At 43.6% G+C, this 15,395-nt stretch overlaps 1 protein-coding gene across 8 annotated transcripts in view; it reads left to right on the plus strand.

Annotated features, from left to right (window-relative positions):
• Positions 1-15,395, plus strand: part of FGFR2 (fibroblast growth factor receptor 2) — an 83,584-nt gene that overhangs the window by 642 nt on the left and 67,547 nt on the right. For 3 of the 8 annotated variants that reach the window (XM_027705616.1, XM_027705618.1, XM_027705619.1), the window contains exons 1-2: positions 1,843-1,862; positions 4,074-4,330. In XM_027705616.1, the coding sequence (XP_027561417.1) occupies positions 4,156-4,330 (175 nt within the window). In that variant the 5' untranslated portion in view covers positions 1,843-1,862; positions 4,074-4,155. Of the gene's footprint in view, positions 1-131; positions 240-1,839; positions 1,863-4,073; positions 4,331-15,395 lie in introns of those variants that run through there. The other 5 variants (XM_027705614.1, XM_027705613.1, XM_027705615.1 and 2 more) reach the window with 4 other exon arrangements.

The raw sequence follows: 15,395 nt of genomic DNA on the forward strand, positions 1-15,395 counted from the left end.
CCCGTGCGGGACCCGGGGGTCCCCGGGGCGGGATGTGCCCGTGCGGGGCTCCGTTCCCCCCGTGCGGGGCTGCGGGTCGGTTTGTCCGTCACTTGGTCGCCACTGCGGTGCGCGGGGAAGCCCGAGCGGCACCGCTGTTTCCCTGCCTTGCCCCTGCCCGTTCCCGCTGGGTTGCACGGGTGTCTTTGGGGATGGTTCCAGCGGTGACAGCAGGACGGGCAGCAGGGGGTGAGGAAGAGGTACCGCCCGGGACAGCCCGTCCTTGCCCCCATTGCTGCGGGAGCGGGGCCGCGGGGCAGAACTGCCCCGCCTGAGAAAAGGGGGGAGAGAAATCTTCAGTGAAATATATATTTAAATGCAAAAACGGCCCCTTCAAACTGGGACTCATTATGCGTTTGGTGTGAAACGCTATCAACATTTAAAACTTCATTGTCTCCTTTGTACCAAATCCCTGTAAATCTTCCACTAGCCTTTTCTCATTTTCATCTGAAAAGCCTGTTTGGGCTGAATAGACAGCAATCAGCAGCCTCTGGACTTCTCTCTCTCCCTCTGGAATGTCAATTAAAATGCAGATTTTCACCCCCCCCCCCCCATCTTTTGGTGGCAAAAGACTTGAGAAAAACAGGATAGTCCTGGAAAGCAAATGAAAGAAGTTCAAACAATGAAAAAGTACTGAAGCTACCAGCCGGTTCCCATTAGTCCTCCAGAATTAATGTTTAATAGCTGTGATGCGCAGATTTGCTCGGAGACTGAACTGTGATGAAGAGTCCTGTTAGATATATATGTGCGTGTATATATATTTGTGGTCTTGTGTATTTCTATCAATTTCTGTCAATACACGATTCCCTTGTCAGTGGAATTGTGTATACGGTGTATGTGTGAAGCTTTAAAGTTTCGTCTACCTGGATTTTTCTGATGAAGCTCTTGGGCTTTTAGGGCGCTTGAGGTTTCTTTGTGGAGGGAAGGTCCATATTTCATTCAGGTTTTGCTGTTCCCTGCCTAACAGAGAAAGATGCTGAAAAGTTATACAAAAAGCAATGTATTGATTTGGTTAACATACTCTACAAATTGTGCTCTCCCTGGGGAGTGATAAACATCTTATAAACAACAATGGAAGTAGATTAAAAAGAACACTGAGCATTGAATTTAATTAATGCCACTGCTGAACAAGTACTACTTGTTTGTGTGTGTGAGTGTGTTTAAACTGAAGTACAGCTTGGAGGAATTTGGTTGGGCTCCCAAACCAGTCTGCTTTCCCATGCTTGTCAGTTTGGCAAAGAAAATTTGGGCAGGTATGTGACGAGGTGAAAATTGAGTTGATGAGCGAGTGGCAAGGAGAGCCATCAATCATTGGGGGCTGACAACTCCTCCCCAAAGTGTAGGCTGAGAAGAGAGACAGAGTTCCCTTTCAAGGGGAAAAATAAACACTACGTGTGGCTTTCACTGAGTCTGAGACTCCAGGAGGGATTATGGTATTGTAGTCAGGAAGCCAGAATTGTGGAGGCCAAAAAGCATGCTGGGGCTGTGTTCCAAACATTGAGATAGAGGTACATAATTATCCAGCACAGGAGGTCTTTCCAGAGACTCGTCCCCCAGCAACTGTGGCAATTAAACTATGAAAAGAATTTGGTTTTTCATCTTCGTCGGACTTCACTCCTTTTGGGAAAGGGCAATCCTCGCACCCTGGTCACTGCTGTGGTGGTAGAAGGTGGCTTTGCTCCATGGATGGCTCCAGAGCTCTGATTTTTGCTTTGCTGCACCTTTGCAAGCTACGATTTTGAGTGTTCTGCTGCCCTGTGGATGAAGAGTCCCTTCTTTCTGCTGGCAGATGTTCAGGTGCAGAAGCCAGCAAAAATCTTCAGGTGAGGAGACGCGTGGCCAAGTAGGCTTGTGCTGCACTTCAGGATTTAGGATGAGGGTAGGAACCATAAACACGCTTTCAGTGGCATTTTATGCAGTCTGAAAATCTGAAACAGCAGAAATCTCGGTGGAACTAAAACTGTTGGAGTCTAGAATATGTGCTTGCCTTCTGGTATGTTTTCTTTTTGCAAAATTATGATTGAGTTTCGCATTTATAGACATAGTCTTTAAGCACAGTTTACGGGATGATGTATGGAAATTAAATCAGCATTACATCCAGCCTGTTAATTAGGGGTTTCTACCCACTTTACAGCTGGATAAACTGAGCTGCAGAGCTGGGGCTGCCAGACGGGCGGGGCGGGAGGTTGAGCTGGGTGGCAGCATCCAGGGGAACTGCTCTGCTCCTTCCCCGGTCCCGGAGACAGAGCTCCCTTCAGCTCTACACCTGCTCTGTGCTTATTTAGAGAAGGGCTCGGCAAGCTCTTTGCAAATGTTTGTGCAGTGGTCTGGTGGTGTTTTCACTGGTGATTTAATAGTAGTTGCTAGCTTGTGGTCTGGGATGCTCGTTCTGTGCTAAAATCTCCCAAAGCAGGGAGGGAGCTTTGAGGTGATACCAGCTGAGGTGAAAAAAGCTTGCCCTGAAGTATCAGGGATTCACCTGGAATACCGTGTATTAATTATTTTCCCCAAGTGCCTTATTTTTAGTCATCTAAAATCTGTTACTGCTGACTCCAGAAGTTACTCTATATAGTACCCAAGATAAAAGATGCCTCAAACAGCACTTCTGTCCTTAGCACTGTGAGCTTTGTATGTAGCAGGTAGCAAAAGACTAATAAAATCTGAATCAACTATCTAATGGTTGGCTTTTTAAGGGGAGAATATTTGTTTTCTGTATGCTGAGGTACCATACCATACCATCCAAATAACAGGGAGTTTGGAGAAGTTTGACTTTATCTCTACATTCCCTGCCTTTTTAATTTCTTAAGTGTGAGGTCGGGAGGGAAAAAGAGGTTTTCTGTTATTTTTTCCCTTCAAGCCAAGTGCTCTCTAAGTTTCAGTTGGGTTTCATCACATCTAAGATGAATCATTGACCAGATGAGAGCAATAGCTGCAGTTACTTGTTTTATCCATCTACTGAGCTTCACCATCTTTTATTTTTGAAGCGGAAAATCAGGTCTAATTTTCTGGTTGAGCTGTTAAATCACCCTGTGAGGAGGATGCTCTTCTGACCCTCACCTGGCATCTGAGTCTGGTGGCAACAGGGTCCCCTGAAGGGAGTGCCAGATACTTTTCTGCCGCTTCTCTCTCCCATCAGCCCATGCCTGGATTACCAGTTAACTCCATTAATTGAAATTAGTTTTGCTGTGAATAAAACAGACCTTTTTCCCCCCCATTGAAAAATATATATATATCAATAAGCATCATTGAGAGAGGGAGAAAAGAAGTGTTTGTCCACACAGCTTGGCATGTATGGATGGAAAATGATGCTGGGCAGGTCTCCCATGAAACTGCAGTCTGTACCATATTTCATGTAGATTTTAATTGCCTGTAATGTGGTGCAGTGAACCAGTATGACTGCGAAGATAAGAGCCTTTCACTTGTTTGGGACTCTCGGCTTTAAAAGGACACTGAACCAAGTCAGGAGAAGGTACATCCATAGGGGAGCTGGAAGTCCTGTGGTGAAATAAAGTTTTACAGATTTTCCAAGTCTAAGGAGTATATTTTTCAACTGTTTTTCCTGTGGAAAATTACCGAATTCCTGTAAATTCGGCTGGCTGCAGAACCGCCTAGGTGAAGGAATGAAAAACAAGGCAAACTTACATAAACCTTCAAACAATAACAAGAACATAATTTGTATAATTGTGGTAATTTTGTAGCATTACAGGTTATGTGCCTGCACATGTGTGTGCCTCTCATTTTTTTTTAAAACCTGTATGTTTTTCTGTCAGTAAAATAGCTCTCTAAATATGTGCTGAGAAGTGATTTTGTGAAAACAAGGAGGACTTGGTTACGCCTCAGGTGATGATGGAAACTGCTAACAGAAGATGAAAAGTCACTCACTTTTCACATATTCTTGAAGCTGGAAAACTATTTTTCCCGTTCTCCTCCTCCCCTCCCTCTCACCTCAGCTCTGTTCGAGGCTTTATGAAGTTTTTTGGTCTGTGTTGTGAGATGTTTCTGCTGACAGTGTTAAATCTCTCTCCTCCCCACAGCAGCCGCCGTTGTTCCAAGGGAGGAGGCACTACCCTGGCCGAAGGCACGGCTTTCTCTCCATGCTTCTCTAGAGGTGCTCAGATGGGATTAAAGTCCACATGGAGATATGGAAATGGACCAAGAATTTACTCTAAAAAGATGGTCAGCTGGGATTCAGGTTGCCTTATCTGCCTGGTGGTGGTCACCATGGTTGGACTTTGCCTGGCTCGACCTTCGTTTAATTTAGTTGTTGAAGACACCACGGTGGAACCCGAAGGTAAATCACTCTAGAACCCTTAATTCTTTAAAAGGAGTTAATTTTAAATGCTTGAACGTCTGAAACAGAAGTCAACATCATCTGTGCTTGGGTAAATCTAAGGCAAGTAGCAGATGAGCCCTCGAGAGTCGTGGTTTTTGACTCTCCCTTCTCTCACATGGGCTGTGTTTGTACAAGCACTCGTTTGTTTATTCTTATGCAAGCAAGTGGTGTCAGTGATTTCACTTGGGACTGTCATCACGTTGTATAATCAACGTGTATGGCTGGAAGTTTTCAGGAATGGGTCTTTAAGGAAACCAGCCTGTTGCACTTCCATACCTGTTCCGTGTTGCTGCCTCGAGGAACGAAGGGGATGAGTGGCTGCGTGTCTTTGTCATTGTCTTAACCTGAGAAGTCCAAAGAACTTAGTTTTTAATCGTGTGGCCTGAGTGTTTAGTTTTGCCAGGCACTCTGCAGAAATGCAGCTTTGTTGGTGTTTGCCCTTAGAACAAATTTCTCTCTCGTTGTTAATGTCCAAGCACAGTCGGTGCAATGTGTGGATTGCACGTCCTGAGAGTGGAAATGCTGAGATCTGAATAGCAAGGGCTTAACTTTGTTACTGTCAAAGGCTGATTGAGACCTTCACGTTGGAAGAGGTGTTTTGATAAAATCTCCTGTTTTGAGCCTGCACCTGTTGGTTTGTTCTCCTAGGTTGATCTGTTCCTCAAGCTTTGCAAAGTGGTTTTCTCCTCTGAAGGGCTGCTTTTTATTGTTGTGAGCTGATTGTGTCTAAGAATGTTTTTCCAGTGTTGTGCTGCATCTTTGCTGCTCTCTGAGCACCTGGGGGGGGCAAGTGAGGCTTCTTTCATAAGGTTATATCTGTGTTTTGGGAAGTGATTACAGTTCTAATAACTCTCCAGCTGATATAGTGGTCCATAGAGCATTTCTGGTCTGACAAGTTTTCTGGAGAGAATTTGGCCTTTACACGTTCTGCTGCTCATGTCCACGAATACAGCTTTGTTTTTATTTAATATATTTTCACACAAAACTTATTTGTTTCTATCCACTGCCTCTAAAAATAGACATCACCAGCTAACACATTTTTGGAGTCCGTTCCAAGTACATTTTTATTGATGGCAGGGAATGAACTGTTTAGAAATGATGAGCCCTCTTCCCTAGCAAGCATTCCTGAAAAAAACTCATAAAGTATAGCAATACTGTCATCTGTCAGCCATAGAGATTGTTGATAGCAAAGATTTTGGTTTTTTTTCTTTTGAAGGTAACTTGAGAATTTAAAAAAAAAAAAAAAAGCCCAACTCTCATCACCACTTGCTGTATGATTTGTTAATTGAACATCTGGTGCCTTTTTGGCTTTTCAGGGGAATGACAAAATCATGAATAATTCTGGTTTCAGACTGGCTTTGTAGTGAGGTCTCCTAGTTTTAGGGTTAAGTAAGAAAGAATGTGATTGCAGAATTGGTGGAGTATTTTATGGGAAGAAGAGTAATATTTTTTGAATGATGCCTGATAATTTTTCAACTCTTCAGTGAAAGAATAGATTTTATTGTCCTAGAAAGCACATTTTAAAAATATATGTTTCTTCCACAGTGAATATGGAGGGGGTGGAATCTGGGTTTTATCAAAGAGTAAATTGTTAAAAGGGATTTAAAACTTCTTCCCTGGGCAGGAATGTTACTGACATGAAACAATTTTAGACGTGAGAACCCAAATCGTTACCAGAAATAAGAAAAAAAAATCAGAAAGCACTTCTAAGTTAATGGCATAATAAGAGCTTTTATGCTGCAGAATACAGGGAATTGTGTGGGATTTATATCTGAGATTTGGGAAATAAAACCTCCTTTATGTACTTTGTTAAAGTCCTTTTAAAAAAATCAAAACAAAACCAAGTTTTTACACAATCACCTTCTCTGGGTTCTATCACTGCCACCCACAAGCTCTTCAAGCCAAAACCAAAAAAAAAAACCCCTTCAAATAATCTCTTCAAAGACAAAGCAGACTTCTCTTTTAATTTAGTAAATGCCAAAACATTTTGGCCACAGCTAATCTGGGGGGTCAGGTGCTCCAATAATGTAAATTTTCAGTGGGGCTGCTGACTGTGCAGTCATTAGAGCTATGACATTTCATACCAGCTGAGAAGGTCAGCAGGGCCATGACCTTTGGTGACACATGTTGATTTGTTCCTGAGTCTTCCTTTTTTTTTCTTTTAGTATGTTAGATGCTTTCATTGTTATTGTTTATTGTCTTAGTGACTCAGAATATTGGAAAAGCTGTTTGCAACATTAACAAGAGTTGAGATGGTGGCTGTTTGTTCCTTAGGTTGTAACAGAGAATATACCTTTCTTCGACTAAACATAACTTCAGGGATATTTGCAATCATTTTCTTCAGAGTATCTGATTAAATATGTGATTTATATAAGCAGTATTCATCTAATAGGGCAATCAGCTGCATGGATAACTGCAGGACATGTGCAAGATGTCATGCATCAAGGTACTTTTGGTTCAATCTTGAATAAATAAATATCCATCTATGACCACTGGATATCTCTCTGGTCCATATGAAGGTATTTACACTGAGGATGGCACACAGAGCCACTGTGGCTGATAATGCTGGTGTTGATATCGTGGGTGCTCACTGAGGGCTGGATCCTGGCTGTGGTGGGTCTCTTTGTGGTGCTTTTTTCCTTCAGCAGAGGTGGTAAAACCCGAGGCTGTTCCTCAGTGTGAGCAGAAACAGGACCTGTAGGAGTTCCTGTGGGCACTGTCAGCCGTCAAACTGTGTCTTGCATCACGTGTTTACATACATGTTTTTTGTCCTGGGGAGCATAAAGACTTTCTGCTTTTTAAACTTAGAAATAAATCCACCTCGGTGTGTACAAAGGAGCCATTCTGTGTGTCTCTGTGTGTGCCCAGGCTGTGAGGAACTTTGATGATAGCCAGCATTTCACAAGGGCTCTGACCGCACACATGGGCTGAAGGGTTACTTTGTGAACTGAATAATTAGTTTAGACATATATTTGATAAATAGCAAGCTCTCCCTTGACCTTCCCTTGCCCAGGCTGTGTGTTATCGTTCTGCTGGGGAGCTAATTTGATCTCTTCCCCCCCCCATGTGCAGTGCCTTGACACTGTCCTTGGAGCACCCACTTGGTGGAGTGACATTGTGTTTCAGTTCTTTTAATTTAGGTCATATTTCAGAAGATTAATTTAAGCTTTCCACACGGCACAGCCTATTTCTGTGTCCTGTGAAAAACACGATGGTTCGAAATGGCCTTAAATTTGTATTTTGGAGCAGCAGGGAAGGAGAGAGAGACCTCCTTTAGTGGGTGACAGTGTTTATGGTGGGGTCTGAAGAGAGTAACAACTTGTCATTTGGGTTTTAACTCGCTCACAGACAATTTCTGCCTTTAAACAACATACAAATATAAGCACATTCAGCGCAGTATTTTCCTGTTTGTAAAAATGCTGGATAATACGAGCGAAATACCTTAATTTTTGTAAAATGTTTGCAGTGCTTAAAGATGAACGTCACCTGTGGCCGCAGTGGTCGGCACAGTCCACTTGGAGATCCCTTTTAGCCACTGTGAGCTGCCTGGATGAGGGTGTGGGATTTTAGGAGTGGACTGCATTTTAGGGCTGCAGCATGTGGAGGAGGGATGCAGTGGTGATGGGATGTCCCCTGTCCCACCAGCAGCAGGGTGCTCTCCGTCCTGGGGTGCCCCCGTGGATCCTCTCCAGCCAGTGCCACCCTGCTGACAGGTGACCCTACACAGCCATCATATTCCATGGACAGAGGCAGTGTGGAAGCACCAGGATGCTGCTTCCAATTTGGTAGGAAAAATAAATAAAGCAAATAGTTCACTCAGGGTTTCCTTGTTACTGTTGTGTTTTGGCTTTTTTTTTTTTTTTTAACAAGAAACAGCGGCTTCGATATCTGCAAGTCAAATTAATAATTAAAACCGATTAGTTAAATCAGAGTTGGCTTTATCTTTTTTTACTTTATTTTACTTTTAATTTCATTTTAAGGAAGGGCAATTATCAAAGCCCATTAGGGAGGAATGTGACATCCCCACAGCTTCGGGTGAGGGCTGGATGCCCTTTCAGGGATCCGGTTCAGTAAGTTATTTGGCCCAGTACAGGATTTGCCAGCTGAGGTTCTGGGGAATCATACAGGCAGCCAGATTAAATCAGTCTTAATGTGTCCATTCTGTGTTTAAAATATGCAGTGCTTTAGCAGGGGCATGGTCTTGAGCTGCAAACTAATTGGGCATGGGTAGGGTTGTTATTTACAGTCCGTGTTGATGAGGCACTGGGAGCTGGTGTGTGGCGTGGCTACTATTTTGCAAAGGAGCAGAAATAATTGCATGTTTTGTGTTTATCTGCAGCTTTTTGAAGGGGTACAAAAATTATTGACTTTTAGGAATTTGATTCCTTTAGTGATTTTTTTTTTTAATTTCTTTTTTTTGAGCCAGAAGATTTTCAAAGATGCTGAGTTGTGAGGTTTTTTTATCCTTTTATTTTTTTTTTAAAACCGCTTTTATAGATAAAACCCCAAACCAGCGGCTGACTCCAACGAATGCATAGTTTCCTAATTTTAAAATAGTTCTTCCTTGGTAGAGAACTTGCAACAAGTTTCAGGCCATAGTAATTTTTTTTTTTTTACAGACAAGTTACAAACCTTTTTCATGGCAAATTCTGCTTTCAATGCTGACATTTCCACTTATGCAAGGTTGTGTGCTCATGAGGTGATGGACAGTAGTCCATAGTGATGTTCTAATAATAACCATAACACAGCTTTTGGTGAGCATATTCCTATATCCAACTCCCCAGCTTCAGTAGAAATGATCACTTGGCTTTAAACAAAGCCATTCAAAGATTAGTATTTTCTTAGAATTAATATTTAGTTTAGGATCAGATGGGAATGCAGGAAAAATAGTTAACTATCCATTTTTCTGTTGGAAGCATCAGATTTTTAAGTGTTAAACATTTTGAGAGTCCTCAAGGTTGAAACTTTACAGTGAAACAGGGACTTTGTTCGAAGCAACGCTCCTGAGCAGTATAAATCCATGTTTTTAGAAGAACCATCACCCACTTAGGCAAGTTACATCTTGTCTACTTGTAATAGCACACCTGGTTTGACTAGAAGAGAAAATTTATTTCAGTGTAGTTAGAGAAGTGCAAAATTCAGGCTGAAAAGACTCCAAAACATGAAATGATGAAAGATCCAGAGTTTTGCAGCAGTGTGACTGAGGGTTTGGTTCCCCAGTGGCAGTGGGACATGCTGTGCTCCTCCATCCCAGCTGGACAAGTGGGAGCATCCTCTGCAGAGTTGTCAGGACATGCTGCTTGTGTTACTGGTGGTGGTGGGAAACGGGGCAATACTTGATTTGGCACGGGGCCTGACAGTGTAAAATCATCCTCACAGCAATTTGGGAACTGATTTGAAACTCAGGCCTTTGAGTTCTGGTTCAGCACATTGCAATGTGTGCCTGCAGTGGTTCCTGGGAGTTTTTGGCACAGCGTGCTGCCCAAATCAGAGATGCCGTCCCGTAGTACCGGGGACTAAACTGACTTCTGAGCTGATTGAAAGAGAAGTTGGAGCAACTGAGCGACTTTGGAGCAACTTTGTAGGAGTCGAATCCTAAATAAAGACCAGATTTTCGAGAGAGCAGCAGCCAACAGCTCCTGTTGTAATTACGAAACGTGCGCTGGGAGTGCTGAGCTGTTCTGGAAGTTTGGCCCTTCGGGTTTCAATCGGAGTCGGGAGCGTCAGCAAATCCGCGTTGGCATTTGCTCCTTGGGGACTGTGCCTCCCAACAAGGGTAGTTGCAAAACAAGATGTTCAGTAAGAGGAGTGGATTTTTTAATGTGGATTTTTTTTTATTTTTTTTATTTTTTTACTTTTAAAACCAGCTTATAATTCATAAACCAATTAAGTACGTCTCCAGGTTGTCCTTTCCCATCTCTTAATTATCACTCCTGGTTTTCTTGTGCTGTTTTGTCTGGTTGGTTTGTTTTGTTTTGTTTCCAAAAAAACTTTTTTTTTTTTTTTTTAGGGGTTTGTTTTTCCTGGACTTCTGAGTACTAGAGTAGTCAGCACCTGGTATATAGATGTGTCTTATGGGCTTCACTTTCTGCTGGTTCAGGTTTTTCTGCTGCTTGTCACCACACAAATGCCATTATCTGTATCGAGGGATGGGACAGAAAGCTGAATTCTATGGTGCCACTTCATGTGCTTGCCATGCTATTATTGTTTTAATTGTATTTTTGAAGAGGCTGTAAGTGAAAGCATTTGGTGAACCTCAGCGAAGCTGAGGAGTTGAGATCTGACCTACTTTCATTCCCCTCCTTGCAAGTTGTGTGTAATTATTGCTTTTCCTCCCCCGCAAAAGAACTGGCTCATCAGTTTGGGACATTACCCTGTGTCGAGCAAAAAGTGCCTTACGGTAGCAAAGCCACAAGAACAGGGAAAAAAGGAAAATTCCTTTGTTCTGAGGGAACAGCTTGCATTTGTGAGGGTTTACTGGAAGGGGCAGTGTGCTGGGGGACTGGAAGGGAGAGAAACGAGGATGAGAAGCTGGCTGGGGAGGAGAAAAATCTCCTGTCTTTTCATGAGTTTCTATTTGGAAAGGAGTTTTGTGGCACAGTAGTTATTACCTCAGGCTTTCTCCCAGGGGGCTTGGGGCTGTTTCTGAGTGGGGTTGGAGTGGGATGCTGTGGCTGGGGGTGCCTTGGTGGGCTGCACCGACCAGGGCACGTCTGCAGGTTAAATTATGGTTGTATGGACAGAACTTTATCAGAGCGCTGCGCGACAACTTGGTTTTCAAACATAATAAAAAGTTGTGGGGTAGAAAAACTCCGTGAGGTTCGTGCTACGCTTCCTTTAGGATGGGCTGTATGGATGGGTGAGCTGCTGGCAGGACCTGCTGCTGGGCAGCAAGGGGAGCCTGCCTTGGTGAGACTGGCTTTGCAAGTTTGTACAGTGCCCTGCTCAGTGTCTCAGTGTTGCAATATTTAATTTGTTTCAAGGAAAGCAATATGACTTCTAATTCTGATTGCCACCCAGCAGTTCTTAAAAATAATTTTAAAACCCCAGTTCAGATTTTGAGTCGTGCTTGAGCTTGGTTCTGTTAGACATTGTTTGATCATGGAAAAATAATCCTGTTTAGATACTACAGCGGTGAAGTGCCCAGATTTCTCTGATATTGTTTACTCACCAGGGTAGCACAGGTATCTCAGACGTGCAGGATTAACGTGGAGACTCTCTAATAAATCTGCAGTGAAGCACTGCTCGGTAATAGCCCTTCTCCTAACAATTCAGAAGCATTTGAATCATCTTCCATTAGTATGGCAAAGTGCCCAGGAGCCACTGCTACCGTCAGGAGTGACGGAGGTTGTCTGCAAGTTAAAATTAAGCGTTGTGTAAATGGTTGTGTTCCACCTGGAAGGGCACAGGGCCAGCCTGGCTTTTCACTTCGGGGCTTGTTGTGCTGCTCTTTTTCCCCACTGGAGACTATCCTCCATGTGGAGCTGGACTTCAACAAGCTATGATGCCTTTTGCCTAAATATTGCTAAAAGGCAGCTTGGTATGCCTTGAAGCTTCGAAGTATTTGGAGAATATCCCGTGGTTTATGTGTGCTGTGGATAGGACTTTCAAAAGTGCTAAGGGGATGTTTTGGGGATATTGTTTCCAGTGACTTTTTTTCAAATCCTGCTTTAGGAAGTGGGGGAAGATGAATTTCAGGGGAACAGGCAAGATGAGACTTCCAGATGAGCTGCTAAAATTAAGGGGATTTGTATAGTCAAGTAAAAATGGGACCGTGTACAAAAGAAACAACTGCTGACTTGCTTGTAGGGAATCTGAAGAGAAGTTCTCTGCATCCAGAACTAACACTGCAACGTTGAATTGTGCAACTTTTAACCTCACGGTTGTAATTTATTTCTTTTGCACGTTGAGCAGTAATAATCTTGAGTATGGCCTCTGGCAAACCTGGAAGAAAAAGGTTGTGTTTTTATGTTTGGGTTTATGCTATGTTCTGTTATGGTTTTATGTTGCTCTTGAAATGCAAATAAAGAACCTCAAAAAAAAGCTACGGGTTGGAATAGATGCAAGAAAATATTAAACCCAAGAAAAACCCTCTACCACCAAATATACGTGCTCATATGTTTTCCCAAGGCTGTGTATCTTATTATGGAGCCTTTCCCAAGCGGACTGTAAGGCTGGGTTGAACAATGGGACTTGGTTAAATTACTCTGCAGGTTGGTTATGTGCAGAATATAGTCAAGGAGATTCGAAGTTTTGCTACTGCTGAAAGAAATGATGAGAAAATGGTCCTGGTTTTGAATTCTGCCTTTTCGAGAGAGAAGATGAATTCTTTTTTTTTTTTCCAGCTTTTCATTTGAGGTTCTGGCAAAAGGTGATACATTTCCCCTTTGTATTGTATAATAGATTACACGAAAAGACTCTTCTGTAATGAGTTTCAGGAGTAGTTAATTATTTTTGAGATTGGGTTACATGTGTGTTAGGTTTTTATTGTACTCCCCAGTTCTCTTAATACAGAGACTCTCACTCTATTACTTTAGGCAGATGGTTGGAGTTTGACTTGACCAGAAGTAGTCAAGGTTTGGTGCCTGGAACCAAAAGTTCAGATCCTGAAGATGGCCTGTGGTTCCTCATCATCCTGATGAAATGATAAAAGGCAGCACAATAACATTAGAGGGTTTGGTGTGGCCTCTCGGGGTTGGGGGTGTTCTTTCCCTCCATGGTTGCCCAGTCTTTGTGCAGAAGTCATCCTGTTTCTTGCTCTGTCCTGTATCTGGAGAGATAAATCCTGTGGTGACTTCTGTGTGAAGAAGTCTTGTCCTGTCAGGAGCAGACCGTGAAGAACGGGGACAAACAGGAAGAAATCGCGGGGCAGTTCCCAGCAGCAGGAGGTGGCCTCGCTGGTCTCTCTGCTGTTTACTTTGAACTTGGCATGCTCCGAGTCTTCCCTGGCTTGGCTTCCAGAAGCACAAAGCACACAGCCAAGCCCACGAGCATGTGATACTTGGCATTTTTGATGCACGTTGCGCGGTTGTGCAGCCACAACTCAACGATCCCATCTCTAAAGGCAGGTAGGAGCAAGCAGGCTACAAGCTGGAGGAATTTTTAATCTCTGCACGAAGCCTCAACAAGTACAATTTCTTTCTCTCTCTGAGAAGTCCTCCTCTTCCTTTAACCACAAGGGGGGTGAGTGAGACACATCAACCTAACTGCTTGGCAGCCATCAAAGCCAGGCTGAAACAGTTCATGTACCTCACCCTGTGTCAACCAACATAACGGGGGACCTTATGAGGTTTGCTCCCACTGCCCTCCTCTGCTGAGTGCAGTGGGGCCCATGTGGCTGTAGCCAGGGCTAAATGCTGCTTGGGGGTGGCCACCTCAAGGAGTAGCAGTTCTGTAGTTGCTCCTCTGCCAAGGAGCATGACACGAGGCAGATGGATGTAATCACCTGGGGATCGTTTTTTGGGTGCGTACGCAGAGGTTTTTTTCTCTTGGCCAGGGGATCCTGCAAGTGGCAAAATGCTTTGCTGCTCACCAGAACTTTTTATTTTTCTAAGTCTTCAAAGCTTAGGAAAACAAGTTATAGTGCAGTGTAATATTTTCCCTTACCCGTGATGACATTGGCAAGTTATTGCAACTGGAGGAGATTCACTTTTTTTTAATGATCTTGGTATATGTAGCACTCAATAGGAGTTGACATGATGCTGGAGGTCCAAGCTCTAGCAGGTCAGTGTGGCTGGAAGCTCTACACTTGCTGGAGCACCAGGCATGTGTGATGTGGCAACTTTGTTTTGCAAGTGTTCACTTCCAGGGCAAGAGGATTATTCCTGTTTGTTAGTTTTTTTCTGTCTGGTTTCATCTCTTTACTCATCACATGACTAGCTCCTTATTCTATAAGGATAACAAGGTTAAAGACAATGCCAGGAAAAATTTATTTTGGAGAATCTGGCACTTTTTTTGTGGAAGTTGGCTGCTTTCAAATAGAGAAGCCCAGGAGCTTGTGTTAAATGAACAGGTGAGGACTTAGAATCTGCCACATGTTGATGTTTGGAGCTATCATGGATAGCTCTTTGACGCTTTGTGTTTGAAGTTTTTCTGCAAGGCCTAAATGTTTTTCGTCAGATTTGAACAATTAATGTTTCTATACATGGGAGGGGGGGAAATGATTCCTGCTCTTCGTGGTCTTGTTCAGGGGCAAGGGATTTAAAAAAAAAAAAAATCATTTAGTTTGTTTAATGTTATAGGAGGAACTGTAGCAATTTGGAAAGTATTTTATCAGAACAGAGACTTCCTGACAGTGCCTGGCGGAGGCAGAGCTGGGCAGAGCTGGCAGCTAATGACGGAAACCCAGCACAAATGGGACAGCAGGAATCCAGTGACTTTGGAGCAGCAGATGGAGGAATTGCAAACACTGTTTTGTCCCCCTTTGTGTGAGGAGTCGCACTTACCCTTTGTGGCTTTGGTTTGCTGTTGGCTAATGGGATAGTCACTGTGGCCAGGAATGACTCTTTGCATTTCTAAACTGGTGGCCGTGCCTTTTGCAGTCTGAGTTTATCATGAGGACATGGAGCTACTCTTATTGTTGGCCTGCCAACGTAAATGAAGGGAGAATCCCATCAGCTTTTACCTGGGAGGTGGGAGGGGAGATTGCAGAGGGAAGGTTGCAGACCTGGCTGGTGATACCTGGGCTGCCTCCTGGAGGAGAGCGTAAAGCCTTGGGTCTGACTTGGGACCCGTCTGAAATCCCCATTCCATGTTGTCCATCCAGTGTGGTCTGGCTGGACTTTCCTCAATGAGAGGAGAGCTGTGAGAAGGGGGTAGGAGCAGCAGGAGCAGTGGTGGTGGTTGGCAGCCTGGCGTTCCCTATGGGGACATTCAGTTTTGCAAAGAACCTCTTGGATTCTTGACAGGTCAGGTCTGTTGACCCTTCTGGGCACACTGTGGTGAGTGTTTAGTTATTTACTAAAGCCTTTTGAAGCGAAAGTGGCTTGATGGGGTCTGAGGCTTTTGTGTTCTGCAGAGTTGT

The sequence above is a fragment of the Neopelma chrysocephalum genome, unplaced genomic scaffold (genome assembly GCF_003984885.1).
Source record: "Neopelma chrysocephalum unplaced genomic scaffold, ASM398488v2 Primary Assembly neopelma1_347, whole genome shotgun sequence".
NCBI classification, from domain to species: domain Eukaryota; kingdom Metazoa; phylum Chordata; class Aves; order Passeriformes; family Pipridae; genus Neopelma; species Neopelma chrysocephalum.